Source organism: Abramis brama (assembly GCF_963993115.1).
Source record: "Abramis brama genome assembly, chromosome: 19".
Lineage (NCBI taxonomy): Eukaryota > Metazoa > Chordata > Actinopteri > Cypriniformes > Leuciscidae > Abramis > Abramis brama.
Window position 1 is genome coordinate 13,370,642 of NC_139981.1, and position 15,325 is coordinate 13,385,966.

General features: G+C 38.3%; 1 protein-coding gene across 4 annotated transcripts in view; it reads left to right on the top strand.

Annotated features, from left to right (window-relative positions):
• sertad2b (SERTA domain containing 2b) overlaps nucleotides 1-11,111 on the top strand; it is a 41,322-nt gene extending 30,211 nt beyond the window's left edge. For 2 of the 4 annotated variants that reach the window (XM_084092436.1, XM_084092434.1), the window contains exon 2: nucleotides 6,770-11,111. In XM_084092436.1, coding sequence (XP_083948562.1) covers nucleotides 6,777-7,913 — 1,137 coding nt within the window. In that variant the 5' untranslated portion in view covers nucleotides 6,770-6,776 and the 3' untranslated portion in view covers nucleotides 7,914-11,111. The remainder of the gene's footprint in view (nucleotides 1-6,769) is intronic. The other 2 variants (XM_084092435.1, XM_084092433.1) reach the window with 1 other exon arrangement.
• Nucleotides 11,112-15,325: the final 4,214 nt, after the last annotated feature.

Sequence of the window (15,325 nt, forward strand, 5' to 3'; positions counted from 1 at the left end):
ATTCATTTATTTGTATAGCGCTTTTCACAATACATAGTTTTAAGGCAGTTTTACAGAAAATAATCTTTTCAATCTTTTTAATTCCTGAATATTATTTTAAAGAAGCTTGATTTATTTAATTTTTTTCATGCACGTTAGGGATAAAACATTACAAACCAACTCTCTTTTAAAGACAGAAAATAAGCTTTTGTCTTTGTATATTGGTACTTTTGCTTGTCCTTTGATGATATTTCCAGTAAGTGAATAGTGAGCAGCCAATCGGTACCGGCTTTTACAACGAATTCTGGAAATTTCTAGGGAGCGAATGTTTCAGTGCACTGAAGTGATTTTGACAACGGAACAGAACAGGCCTAGAAACTCCCTGGCCAGTGTACTTCTGAACTAGGGAGCAGAATGATACACACTTTGACTTTTCACACTGAAGATGAAAGTAAAAGGATGGAGGAAGCAGAAGCAGACAGAGGCAAAATCAGAAGGAATGCGTTGGGTGGGGCGGCAGTGGCATTTGAGCGTTGCAGACAGTCGTATCCACTCCTCAGCGTGAGTCACAAGGACGCGTTCAGCTGCCGTGGCATTCCTCTGTGTGGATTACTGTGGGAAACTTTATTTGCTTGAGACTTTCTTGAAGCTTCAGACAATGGCATACAGTTCTGGGGCCAGTCTGGGTAAGTTTATATCCAAAGTGAATGACTAAATACTTCTGTGGTACTGATTTTTGACTATTTTGACTGTCATGTTTGTGTCTGCCTCTCCGAATCACTCCTAGATCTAAACACAAATTTGTAGTGACTTTTTAGCTGCATAGTGTAAAATGCTATTTTTATCACTTGAGTCATTCTTATACCCTTTATCTTTTACTCATCTACCAAAAAACCTCTCAAAAATAGCCTGAAATTGTTTTTCCTAGTCTGAAAAAATAGTCTTTCAGTCTGAACGATCGTTATAGACGTCACGTTACAATTTTATTTTTAATAGCTGATCCTTTACTGTAGCAGAGGAGGTGTTTAGAAGTTTAACTAAATGACTAATTTGTGTTTTCGTATCTGTCACTATTTTATTTATTTATTTTTGGGGATTATTCTTCCCATTTCAGACTTATTTTATCTCATGGCTTATTGATTTAAATATCTCTCTAAATATCTTTTAAATTGAAAAATTCCCCCTAAATGTTACTGAACCAAATTGCATATGACTGTACATCTTGGTTACTTGTTCATAAACCCTACATCTCATGAATTATTTGCATACTCTGCATGTAAACAGCATGCTCTGGAATGTACATCCATCAGACGTAACCCGTTTTTCTCTCCAGCTAGTCGTATACTGTTTTAGATTCATCTCCTCAGAAGCAGCGCAGTCAAGGAAGAGAAACATTTCTTTCTTTAACTTTACTCAGCCCCTCTTCTCCCCCAAACTCTCTCTCTCTTTCTCTCACTCTCTTTGTCAAGTCTTTGGGTGGATTCCCAGCTGACTGTGTTTGTCATGGTAACAGGCAGCAAGGCAACAGGCCCAGCCACTTGCACTTCCTGAGTGAGTGGAGCTGCCTGACAGATCTGCGCCTGCGCTGTGTGTGTGTGTGTGTGTGTGTGTGAAGGCAGGGCTAGGGTGCGTGAGGCTGTCAGCCTGTATTAGGTTCAAGCCCACTGCAATGCTGCCTACTGCTACCGGGCTTCACTTTATGCTAATGAGGGGAGGCCTCAGGAACGGGCTTCCTTCTCTTTCTGTCTCTCTCACTCACTCTCTCCTTGCTGCCATCTCTGTGCTTTCATTGTGGGCTAGAGAGAAGACTGATCTATTGTTTTAAATGACTCATGTTTTGCTCGATAAATAACCCTCATTCTGACCTTAAAGTCGATTTGAAATCAAAATGGACTCTTTTTACTTAATACATGTTCATGGTCTTTTTGTGAGTGATTCATTGGCACTTTTTACTCCAAAGGAAAAAATTATTGGTCTTAATAATCGTTTATGAAAATTTAATAACTTGCTTTGCTTCTGAAACTACTTTCTTTTTTTGCTGACATCACCAAGTCCTCTTACTGCCCACAGTCAGGTTAGACCATATTTAATGGTTGTACTGTCTTTAGGTACAGACACACAATAAGTTAATTGTAGTTTTAAGCAAATGTTTAAAATCCTTTACACACATGAGGTAAAGACTTTAATCATATCAGTAGCTGTTTTAATTTAGACGGATTGCCTCATGTGGTTTGCTATCTTAGTCAAGTGCCATCCTTCTTTTTTCCTTGAAGGAATTCCTATTTCAGTGGAACATACACTATGGGGTCAGTAAGAATTCTTTTTTTTTTTTTTTTTTTATGAATATATATATATATATATATATATATATATATATATATATATATATATATATATATATATATATATATATATATATATATATATATATATATATAGGCTATATATTATATATATATATTTTTTATTATTATTATTATTATTTTTTTTATTTTTTTTGTGCTTTTTTTGGCATTTAATTGATCAAAAGTGATAACAGTAAATGCTGTTCTTTTGAACTTTCTATTATTCAAAGCACCAAATTATTATATTATATTATATTATATTATATTATATTATATTATATTATATTATATTATATTATATTATATTATATTAGAATGATTTCTGAAAGATCATGCAACACTAGAGTAATGGCTGCTGAATATTCAGCTTTTCCATCACAGGAATAAATTACATTTTAAAATATATTAAAATACAAATCAGTTATTTTAAATTGCTATAATATTTCACAATATTACTACTTTTACTATATTTTTGACAAAATAAAAGCCTGGTGAGCATTTCTCCTCTGAGAGGAGTCTTTCTTTAAAAAGTGAAATAAGTAAGGGATAATGTACATCCAGCCGGTGGTTCTCTCAAAATAACCCCGACACGAAACGGAGGGGTCTTGATCAGCCTGAAGGGGGTTATTTTGAGAGAACCACCAGCTGGATGTACATTATCCCACTTATTACACGGCTACTTGCCACATAAGCAAATAATTAGACACAAAATATTGATCTCAGTTGAAATATTTTATTAGGTCTTTAAACGCAAAGCTTTCGCGGAGAGAGCAGTTGCAGCGCGGCAAGTTCAAACTAAACGGACATTTAAGAGATATGGTAGCCTATACAGTCATTCATATCACTTATTAAACAGCATTTCGCCACATAAATAATTATGGATATGATATATTGATTTCAAATTAAACTGTTTTAAAATCGTACCTGTTTGTATCTCATAATCCAACAGTGTAAACAATGGTCACAAAATGGCAACAGCTTCGTTTGTATGAAACAAGAGAGAGCGAGTGCACGATACTGGATGGCATAGTTAAATAACTACACAAAATATTGATTCGACTGAGTTTTAATATTTTATTAGCTCACCAAATGCAAAACTTCCACAAAGAAAAACCGTTCCTAGCAGGCGTATAGCATTGCTGACTTCAGTAACCCGGATGAGCCTGCGTTATCTGTTTTGAGCGGTTGTTATCTGGGAATAACATACCGCTGGATGGCGCTATTGACCAATCAGAATCAAGTATTCCACAAGAGTCGTGTAATAATTAAAAATAATCTTGCCGACCCCAAACTTTTGAACGGTAGTGTATGTTGCAGTAAAGAAAGAATTAAAATTGGGTGGCAAATGCTATTTTAATCATACAGAGTCTCAAAGAATGAATGAAATCTATGAAAGGTGCAGTATGTAATATTGACAGCTAGTGGTTGAAATGGGTACTGCAGTCCAAATTCCAAATATTGGAGAGGGTTGTTTCTCCTGCCTTCTCCTCCTCAGACTCCATGCTCAAGCTGGTTGCCAGATTGAGGGCAAGCAACAGGAACGAGTGCAATTGACAATGCAGTCGACAAGCCGTACACTGTAAGTTAGGTTCTGTCCCAAATGGCACACTTCATATGCACTTTAGGTTTTGTGGGCTTAATATGGCTGCTGCGTGCACGTGTTAGTTAAGTCCATGAGACCGTAGGGTGTCCCATTTGTCAATTTAGGTTTCAGAAGGGTGCTTGCGAGCGCCCCCTTTGCGGTCGATATGCGCCCTCGATGCACACTTTTGCCGACCCTGCACTGATGCGAGCTCCGCAGCAGACATCTGACTTCCCGACAGTCAAAGTGCCGTTACGTCACAATAGTGCGGACTCGTAGGAAGACCGTAAGTGTTAGACCAAAGGGTGCCATTTGGGACAGGGCCTTAATTTATCCGCCTTTTTTATGCCTTGGACATAGAGCTTTTTAGATGGATGCCAAGGCTTTTAGGTTGGCTAAAATCTACAATCTCTGACCTAGTTTGTTTGTTGGCTTCCGTGGCTACAATACGCTGTGTTTTCTGCCAAATGGCTACCCAGAGTGTCGAAATACTATTGGGTAAATTAGCAGTGGGCGGGATCACACAGAGATCAAAACAAAAACGGACATTCCGACATGGAATGCACATTTCAAAGTAGAATATCTGGCTGTAGCATTGTTTTTCGGAGAAACAAGGATGTGGACTTAGCATGTTTTCTAAATCTCTGCAAACATATTATGGTATTTTTGTGCTTTATACAGTCAAATAATAATAATAACATGCAGCACAATTAATGTAGCTCAACTAGAAGAGCATGGTGCTCCAAATGTCAAGGTCATGGGTTCAGTTCCCAGGGAACACACATACTGATCAAATGTATGGTATAATTTGAATACAGTGAAAATAGCTTTGGATAACAACGGCTACCAAATGAGTAAATTAAGTTTTAATTTAATTCTACACATGACAAAAACCTTTCATTAAAGGGTGTTTCTCTAAAATAGCTCCCACACACATGTGAGTCACGTCAAGTTGTAAGCATGGTGAAACGTTCCAGTGTACAACGTTAAGTTGTTTGGACCATCTGTGTCTCCACACCCCCAACCCCCAGACCCTTTTTCCCCTAGTCTCTCCTTAAGCAGAGCAATGGTGAATCAGTGCACTGTAATATTACGGTGGCCCATGTGATCTGTTTTAAATCTCTCATATCATGAACATAGAGCTACAGCATCTGAGAACACTACTGCCTACATTCAAAGCTCAGCGTAGGTCACACACTCGCTCCTTCTCTCCGTCCCCCTTTTCCACCAAACACTCAGCTGGATCTTGTCTTCCTGCAGCCAGCATGTATTTAAGCAGGGAGTGATCAGGGCTTTGCACTCGTCTGACACATTCTTACCGTGAGTACTTACTGAAAGTCTGACACACATTTGCAGCACGGCTCAGGAAGGAGTAGTCAGAACTGTATTCCTGTAAATGCTCCTGTGGTAGCAACTCATGGCTTACATTTATTTCTAGCACCACATCTTTCCCCTAAAAGTTTGAATTCTTGTGTTGCTAATGTCCTATTGGAGATGCTGTGATTGCTAAACACTGTGTGTACATCGGAGTGTGTACCCATATTGTTACCTTATCTGTTTGGCACAGTTGTAACGTGAGGCATTATGGGCTCTCTGCGATGGATGCACAGAGACTGTACTGACTCTCACCTCTCTCAACTCTCTGCAACATCACCGAATGCTAATATGACAACAGCTTGCAAGCCAATGTCATAGCAACCAAGCTTCAAGCCACGAATCTGTTAATCAAAACAATTTCTTGTATTTGTTATTCATCTATTGGCTATATTATTAAAAATATGTACATTTTGTAGTTAAAACACTACATTACCTTTATCGAAAGTGTTTTTTGATTATCTCTAAACAAAAAGTTGGTGTTTTTGTGAATTATCAAGATGTTGACCCAGGTTCGAGAGATATCCCAGTCCTATTCCCTCTTAGTCTGCTTGTACTTTCCTGTGCCTTTCCTCACTATGCTTTCAAAAAAGAAAGAAAAGCCAAAAAAGTGCAGTTTCTGTGAACTAACAACACCCAACAGGTTTCCCAAACACTCCCCCTTCCTGCCATTGGTCATACAAAAAGACAGCCTCGCCCCCGAACTCACACCATTGGTTAAGCCAGTGTTGCTATGTAAAACTGGTTGGAATTCTCAAACAAACACCAATGTTTTGATAGTGTCGCAGTGTTTATACTTTTATACCCTTCAAGTGCACCTGGTAAACTCATACCTCAAATTCAGGAGTTTGTTTGTGCCATGTTACATATTCATGTAGGAAACATAACAGGGAAGTAGCCTGAAAAAAAACAAAATAATTATATTGTGAACAGTAAACCCAAATAACTACATCTGAATTCACAATGAGGATTTTTTTATCTCTTATTTTATAAATGGTATCAATGTTTTTGTTACTTAAAGCAAATGGTGAAAGTTTTTGATTTGACTTGCTTTCCTCTCACTGATCTCTATAAAAAGATATATTGTCTATAATATATTGTAGTAGGTCAGTGTTTCAAATCAACACGCCCCTTCTAACATCATTACTTGAAAACTAGTAATGTATCATCCAGAATTCAGAGTTTCCCACTTGTAAATATGACAGCACAGCACCCCCAGCAGCCCTACTTCCTGTGACTCTGCTCTACATGTTCAACTAGCTTGGAGAAAGTATTTTAACATAGAATTATACACTTACACCTTTAACATCTCAGTTTCTTGAAATGTTTATGTTTGACATTAGATATTTTTCTGTAGATCAAGAGATTTATATGGAACCAGTGTCGAGTCGTAAGAGAGGTAAACAGCAATGAGTCATGAACGTAATGAGTGGTTATGTGGCTAACACACTCTATCTCTCTCTCTCCCTCTCTCTCTCTTTACTCTTAGCAGATATATGTTGGGTAAAGGGGCAAAGCGGAAACTAGATGAGGATGAAGAGGGGCTGGAAGGCAAAGCGTTGGCGGCAGGGCCCGGAACGATGGCCGACGGGCTCTCAAAGGTCTCCTACACACTGCAGAGGCAGACCATCTTCAACATGTCTCTGATGAAGCTGTACAACCACCGGGCGCTCACCGAGCCCAGCTTGGAAAAGCGCGTGCTCATCAACAACATGCTGAGGCGCATCCAGGACGAGCTGAAACAGGAGGGCAACCTGCGGCCACTCTTCTTTCCTCCTTCCCCTCCACCCGACGACCCTGTGGACGAGGGTTTCCGTGAGGCACAGCCTGCCTTCAGCGTGTTGTCCATGGTGGCACCGCCACTGTCCCAGTCCCCAGCACTTTCCGCTCCAGTCCTTACATCGCCTTCGTCAGGGCTGTCAAACCAAGCACCTCTGGAGGCCTGTCTTACCCCAGCTTCGCTTTTAGAGGAGGACAGTGTCACGCTTTGCACATCGCCCTCATCGCCCTCTCCGCTTGCTCCTCCTCCTCCTCCTCCTCCTCCACCAACCTTGCCCAGACTCCCTTCACCTGTGACCAGAGACAGTTTTTCTTCTGCCCTGGATGAGATTGAGGAGCTCTGTCCTTCGCCCTTACCTACAGCTACATCTGTGCCCGGTGCTACTTCCCTCTCGTCCCTTACATTGACCCTCCAAATGCCGCTGTTTCCCCCCAGCTTAAACTCTGGGGCCTTGGACTCCAAAGACTGCAGTAAGCCTTGCAGCCCAAAGCTTGGAGGGCTGGTCCCGCTGCCTGAGGAAAGCTCAGCGGCCCCCAACGCACCAGAGACTCTTCCTCCTAACAGCCTGGACATGAGCACCTCACCTTCCGCCTCGTCCTCAGGCTTTCTGACAGACCTTGCCCTGGACGACATTCTCTTTGCAGACATTGACACCTCCATGTACGACTTCGACCCCTGCACTTCATCCTCAGGTGCGGCTCCATCGAAACTGGCGCCCATGGTGACGGCGGACGAGCTCCTCAAGACTCTTTCGCCCTACAGCGGTTCCGCTCCTGCTGTCAGCTCAAACCAACCTTTCAAAATGGACCTCACTGAACTGGACCATATAATGGAGGTGCTTGTAGGATCATGACCGGGTTTGGAAGGGAACTGGGGAAGAAAATGCAAAACCAATCAAAGAGTTTTTAAATAGAAACTGAGAAAGAAACTAAAGAATCACTTAGTGAGTGTTTGGAGTTTTTTTTTTTTTTTTACAGTTTTGTGTTCGTTTTGTTTTTAAAGACAAAGGAAATTGTCCATTTTAATGGAGATGTTGCCCAGTACTACTTCTCAACACTGTGCATGCACTGTGCTTGCCTGTCCCAAAAATGAACATGAAGAAATTTTATGGAACACACTTTGGCCTCTGGCAGATCCGAGTGCCTTCATTTATGACCACTTGGTAAATTACTGTTTGTTTGTCTTGTCTCATTTTTCTCATAATTTCTAATCGAACAAGATGGATTATCAGAGAAGTAGCATCTTTCTTTCCCCTTCTCAGCATACAGGTGCAAGAATGTGCAACGGCAGCCCTATTTTCATATTTTTCTTTCATTTTCACAAAGCACAAAGATTTTAAAAGAGGAACTTGGTTATTTTGTTTGTATGTTTTTCTATCCAGAGCTGTTTTATTGCTTTTTAGTAGTATTCAAAATAGTCTGTTAATATGTGGTCATTTATTCATATATTTTTTTGGGTCTGTTTCCATTTTAATGTTCATTAAGGGATAGTTCACCATGTACTCACCCTCATGTCCTTTCAAACCTGTCTGAGTTTCTTTCTTCTGTGGAACATAAAAAAAATGTATTTTAAAAAATATTTGCTGTCCTTATAATGAATGTCGATGGCATCCAATGTTGATTTGCACCCCACTGACTTTTCTTTAAAATATCTTTTTATGTTTCACAGAATAAATAAAGTAGTGCACGTTTGGAGTGAAGTGAAGTTGAGTAAATGAAGATAAGATTTTCATTTTAAGTGAACTACCCCTTGAAACCTCCTTCAGTGAAATTTATGAAATGTACTCATTTATGGAACATGCTTTACCGGGTATTATTTATTCATGTGTGTAGTGGTCAGATATTTACAGTCAACCAACCAAATTTCTTGTGATCTGCCATAACGGCTCAGATTCCATGTGTTTACGTCTCAGCTGGCAATGTATTGTTTTACAGATACATTTCTTTGATTAGCCAACGCTAAACGCTAAACCCCTTTATGCTACAAATAATGGATGCAATCAATGCCTTCTGATCAGTAATAAGCAAACTGTCAACTTCTCTCAGGCATTTCCTTTTTATCTGAGTCAAGGCATTGCCGTAACTTCCCTATTTTGGCCTTTGGTTTGGCTTTATATCATCACTCAAACTCAGTGGCTGGTTCAGTTTTAATGCTACACTAATGCACAGCAAGAGGGTCAATGCATGTCTCTTCGTGCAAAATGGGGAAAAAAACTGTACCGCACATGTAAGTTTATGGTTGCTATTCAGTTCATTTTCAACTATTTCCATTTTCATAATCTTTTTGCCAAACATTTCCTTCATATACATCTCTCACCAGTACAACGGTACATTTCTGTTAACATACTAATGCATGCAGGATTATAGCTCATAATTGTACAGATGTCAGATGATTTGTGTATGGTTTGGTCTTATTTTATCTTATTTATACCATTGTTTGTTTGATTTTTTTTATTATTTTTTTTTATGGTATCTGTTCATGTTCCAGTCAGACTCTCTCTCTCTCTCTGTTGCCCTGTTGGGTTTTAGTGTCGTTTGGCCAGTATGAATGGTCACATTACATTTAAGTGAAGTTTATTTGGGGGAGTTTAAGTATGCACAAGTTTGGCAGGAGAGTATTATGCATGTATGTGCAAAAGACAGCACAGTATATTTGCTGAAAACACTTGCTTTAAATCGCCGAAATCAGATTGGTTGGAAGGATTATTTTATGTGCACCTGACATAAAAGGAAAGGGACCATTTATCATATCGCCTGTATAAGTTTCACATAGCTGTTTGTCGCACTAAACAAGCTATCATTAATGATAGATTTACATACCGACAAAAACTGTGCATTATATGCCTTCCTGGAAAGTGCAATGTCAGTGAGGGAAGAAAACTTGTCAAATGTGTATTTTTAATAAGTATATTATTCAACAAATAAGTGTGACCATTAATAATCTGAGATTTGAACTTCCTGTCACAGAGACCTAAGCTAGAGGTGACGATTTGGATTTGTTACCCAGAGTTCAAGAGAGAGATTGTCTGAGAATTAAAAAGCATGAGTGAATGAGAGCAGAGCGGACAAAACTATGGAATCAAAACTGATTACAATTTCTTATAGGATTTTTAGATTTGGAGTGTTTGTTTTAAGTTATTTATTTTTTTGTTTCCTGTGTAAATATATTTATTTTTTATTTTATGCTAACATCCAGATTGTAATTTGTACAGAATATGAGATAGGAATGTATTATGCTTATGGGAATGTATCACTGCTTATTAATTGGGGTGGAAGCCATTTTTTTTTTTTTTTTTATCTTGTTTTAATAATGCATTATTTTTGTCTGTTTAGTTTCTTGTATTATAATTTGGTGTGGTGTTTGTGCTAGTCATCTAGTCAAACACTCCCTGTCGCTATTTAATTATAAGTATTTAATGTTTTATGTATTTCAGATTGCGTGCAAGGGAAAGGTTTGTGAAGCAATACTTTATTCTCTACAAACTTCAGAATTTCAATCTTCCAAAGCCTATATCTGGGAAAATCTTTTTGATAACCCTCAATGCCAAATGTAAAGAAGAAAGGCAGCATGATTTCTGATGGTATTGGTTGTTGTTTTTTAACGGTATCTCACTGTCCCATGGTTCAGGCCATATATTCGGGGAAGTTTAAAGTGGTTTCAGGATAGTGACCACTGGGATTATTCGTGTGTGTGTGTGTGTGTGTGTGTGTGTGTGTGTGTGTGTGTGTGTGTGTGTGTGTGTGTGTGTGTGCGTGTGTGTGTGTGTGAGAGAGAGAGAGAGAAATAGAGAGACAAAATGTGGTGGAGGGTCTAAACCCTTTCTCTGCTCATTAAGAAAGGCCGTATCTTCAGGCCTTTGAGCTGTGCCTTTTTCTATGCAATATTACAGACACATTCATTTTGAGAAAAATAACCCATCAACTGATGATCACTGTATTTACATCAAGGTGTGGACTGTAGAATATATATGAAATATGGACATGTGTCTATGAATTTGAAACAGTCTTACTTTTCTAGTTTTATATCATACAATAAACGGATAAAAATGACATTCTGTGTTTGTTTTCTTCATTTTCCTTTAGAATCAAGCATGTTACTATGTTTAAAGATTGTAGTGAGTACATAGACAATTGAACAGGTTAAGGTATATAATTTCTGAGTCACTCTGCTTTGTATGAAACGGCGGACATTTCTCTGCATCAACAGTTGCCTCCATTTTGCACCTATGACTCATGGCCTGGTAGCAGGAATCTATTTCCAGTATTGGGGCCACACAGCTGTGTAGCAAAGACAGTTTTAGCACGTGGCAGTGTCTGTGTGAACTGTAGGGGGATGGCCAGCTCAAAACATAGCTGAACTGATCTCAGGCCAGCGAGAATGTTTCCCCCCCTGTGGATCATGTTGCTTTTTATGAGAGTGGTGAGTCAATGTGTAATCTGTATCACTCAAGCTGACCATCTCACCTTTAGGCTACTATTTGTTTTTCTTTATCTAAAACAAGTCTTTCAGTTACGCTGTTCAGGATGCTCTGGAAACGGCCATAATCCTGCACTGTCAGTCAGGGCTTGTTTTCGCTTTACATCCCTCTATAGTCGAGCGTAACAAGTTTCGTGTTTCACGTGCAGATAGCGGTTGAAATATTTGCCTTCTCATACTGTATTGTTTCCAGTAAGCGCTATATGGGGCCTGTGTCGTAAAGCTGACTAATTTGCTGTGGTTGGTATCCGTCCTTTCCCTTCGATGTTCTTTGATGGCCCACTTTCATCCACGGGAAGAAATGGGTCAAACCAAAGAAAAAAAGAATGTATGTTTCCTTACTGCAACTCAATGCAATGAATCACTAGAAAGGAGCTGCAGTGTTTGCAGTTTCGTTAACTTCAGTCATTTAAAGATATATCTGAATACCTACACTGTAAAAAAAAAAATTACATCCCCAAGTCAAAAATTTCTAGTGACTGATAACATCTAAATTTTTCAGTTAGTCTGACGTATTATTTCTCATTGAGCCAATGTTAACAGACTATTGCAACAAGAATTGCACTTGGGCCAATTTAAAAATTTAGATGTGACCAGTCACTAGAAAATTTTGACTTGGAGAGGTTAGAAATTTTTTACAGTGGACATTAGGCACTCAAAATGACTGACAGATAGTGCCTTAATGTTTTTTATGGTAAAAACATTTTAGTTGAATTTAAATGAACATTTAATTTTTAGAAGACGTTCGTTTGTTTTTAATTCACTTTGCACTTTTTGCACTTTACAATCCAGGAAAAAAAAAAAATGTTTTGATAGATTTCTGTAGTCTTTACTGAATTCAGTGTGCTGGCTACCTTCTTGTTCGTTTTCCATATCTCTTTGGCTCCACGCACCTGAAGAAAAATGATTTTTTTGTCAATTTAGAGCACAACAATTTCTTATAGTTTAGAAGACGTTCTAAAAAATGAATACTAAAGTATTAAGTCAACATGAAATAACGTTCCTCTGAAACAACTTTTTGGATGACATCATGAATTTCTCTACCATTTTAACCTCTGACTTTTCAGGATCCAATCAATGATAACAAAAAAAAAAGTCCCATCCTGCATTTTTCCACATCAAATACCCTGTGATTTTTTTCCACATCAAATACCCAAAACACCAGGGTGATTTTTAACTCTTTTTCGTGACAGTTGACACCTGTCCGAAAGGCCGTCAGGGTCAAAATAATCCAAATTATTTTACTGTGAGCTTTAATTAACCTCAGCTGTCCCTAGTCCTCATTCACTTTCACTGTTTGGAAAAAGAGAAGCTTGGACAATCTCCTAAATTCACGTGGAACCACGAGGTAAATGATGACTGAATATTTATTTGTGTGCGAACTATCCCTTTAAACCAAATGTGACTCTGGATCACAAAACAGTCTTATGTTGCACGGGTATATTTGTGGCAATAGCCAACAAAACATTGTATGGGTCAAAATTATAGATTTTTCTTTTATGCCAAAAATCATTAGGATATTAAGTAAAGATCATGTTCCATGAAGATATTTTGTAAATTTTCCACCTTAAATATATAAAACATTTATTTTTATGAATGGATGCAGCATCGCCAATAGAAATGGACAACTTTAAAGGCGATTTTCTCAATATTTCGATTTTTCTGTAGGCTACCCTCAGATTCCAGATTTTCAAATAGCCTAGTTGTATCTCGGCCAAATATTGTCCTATCCTAACAAACCATACATCAATGGAAAGATTATGTATTCAGCTTTCAGATGATGTATAAATCTCAATTTAAAAAAAATTACTCATAACTCTGGTTTTGTGGTCCAGGGTCACAAATGAGAAATAGAAATATTTCCCATGCAGCTGCAGTTCTAATTTGATTCTGCTCAGTTCACAGGGCATGAAGTAGACAGTCTTCCTTGTTTCTGTAGAGGTAGAGAGAGAGAGAGAGAGAAGAAAGAAGAATGAGAAAGACTGCAGAAGCCTTGCTCTCTCTCTCTCTCTCTCTCTCTCTCTCTCTCTCTCTCTCTCTCTCTCTCTCTCTCTCTCTCTCTCTCTCTCTCTCTCTCTCTCTCTCTCTCTCTCTCTCTCTCTCTCTGCCTCTCCTCCCCCTTCTCCCTGTCAGGTTGGCTTTGTGCAAATATCTGAATGATCTTGTTCTGCTGTGACCACGGAGGAAAAGAAGCCACACCTACTCTCCGCCAACCACAAGCCCAGCTCAGCAGGCACACAAGCAGTTGCACGTTTATGTAACACACACACACACACCAGCCCATAACTGCCCCCGCTGGCTGGAATTTGAATTGTGCACTACAGCGGCATCTTCATCCCTCCTCTGAAGAATACAATGGTAACACTTAATTTACAGTGTCCCTGTTACAGATATTACAAATTGATTACATAGCTACATTTATACCTAATTAAATACAGACAGTTCATCATTCAGCCCTTCTGTAAATACATTCATCTGTCTGCAGAAAGTAACGGTAGGCCAATACTCATACAAATACTTAATACTGTCACATTATAAGGATGGATTTAAAGTTGATTAAGTGACTTGGAGTTATCAAGTAGCCTAAACTTATTTTATTCTCCCAATTTGCCGTATTGGTGCCTTATTTGCCTTGACTTAATGGTAACACTTTAGTTTCGGGTCCAGTTCTCATTAACTAGTTGCTGATTAGCATGCTAGCATATTGGCTGTTTATACTTATAAAGCACATATTAATGCCTTATTCTGCATGACCACATTCTACATCACTTAATCCTACCCAATACTTAAACTTAACAACTACATTACTAACTATTAATAAGCAGTAATTAGGAGGAGTGTATTGAGGCAAAATTATAGTTATTAGTGAGAATTGGACCCTAATTTAAAGTGTGACCGATTTAATTTTTACATCATACAACATCTACATTGCCTTGCAAAAGGAACAGTAATCACCATAATAGATACTTCAGACAACAACACCAACAAAAAAAAAAAAAAGGAAATAAAATAGCAACATTTAATAGAGCCAAATGTACCGTGTCCCATATAGCAGTAGGCTATATGGGAATTGTCCCATTGTGGGATTCTACAAAGCAAGGACCATCCATCCATCATCAAATAACAGGCGATTTTTATTATTATTTTGTTTCATGAAGTAATAGTGTTACAATATTGCTTTGATTTCCCTGTAAAATATTTATTATAATTTTATTATATAATGTAATATCAAAATACAGTTGTTTCCGTGTAAAATTCAGTACATTTAATACAATTATTTAATATGATTCAGCTGTATTAAATAATATTCTTGACTTGAATAAATGTAATAAATTTAAATCTAATTATTAAGAAATGTTTTTAAAGTCATCTGTACCACAAACAAGGACTTATGGATAAAGACCCCACAGGAGCTAAGAAGTTTCACTAGAATGAAAGTTTGCACTGTATAACAGTGAGATTATGCCAGGTTACATCTGTATCAAAGGTCACTGAGAGTTAATTATTATGAAGGACGCTGAGCCCTAAAGGATGGAGCCAAGACTCTCAGACTTGCTGGATTTTTTAAACCTATTGCATAACACAGGGAATTCACTATCAGACACCTCATTCAGATCAATGTGGTCGACAGTTTTATACAGCGGTGCGTTGCCGTGAATGTGTTTGTGATGATGTAGCGGGCATGCATGTGACTATAAGTTCATGTGATCTTGTATCTGTGTGTGTTTAGGGGAAAGGCCCTGAGTGAGGAGCCAGAACAGGAAGTAAGACACAGACCACACACAGCTG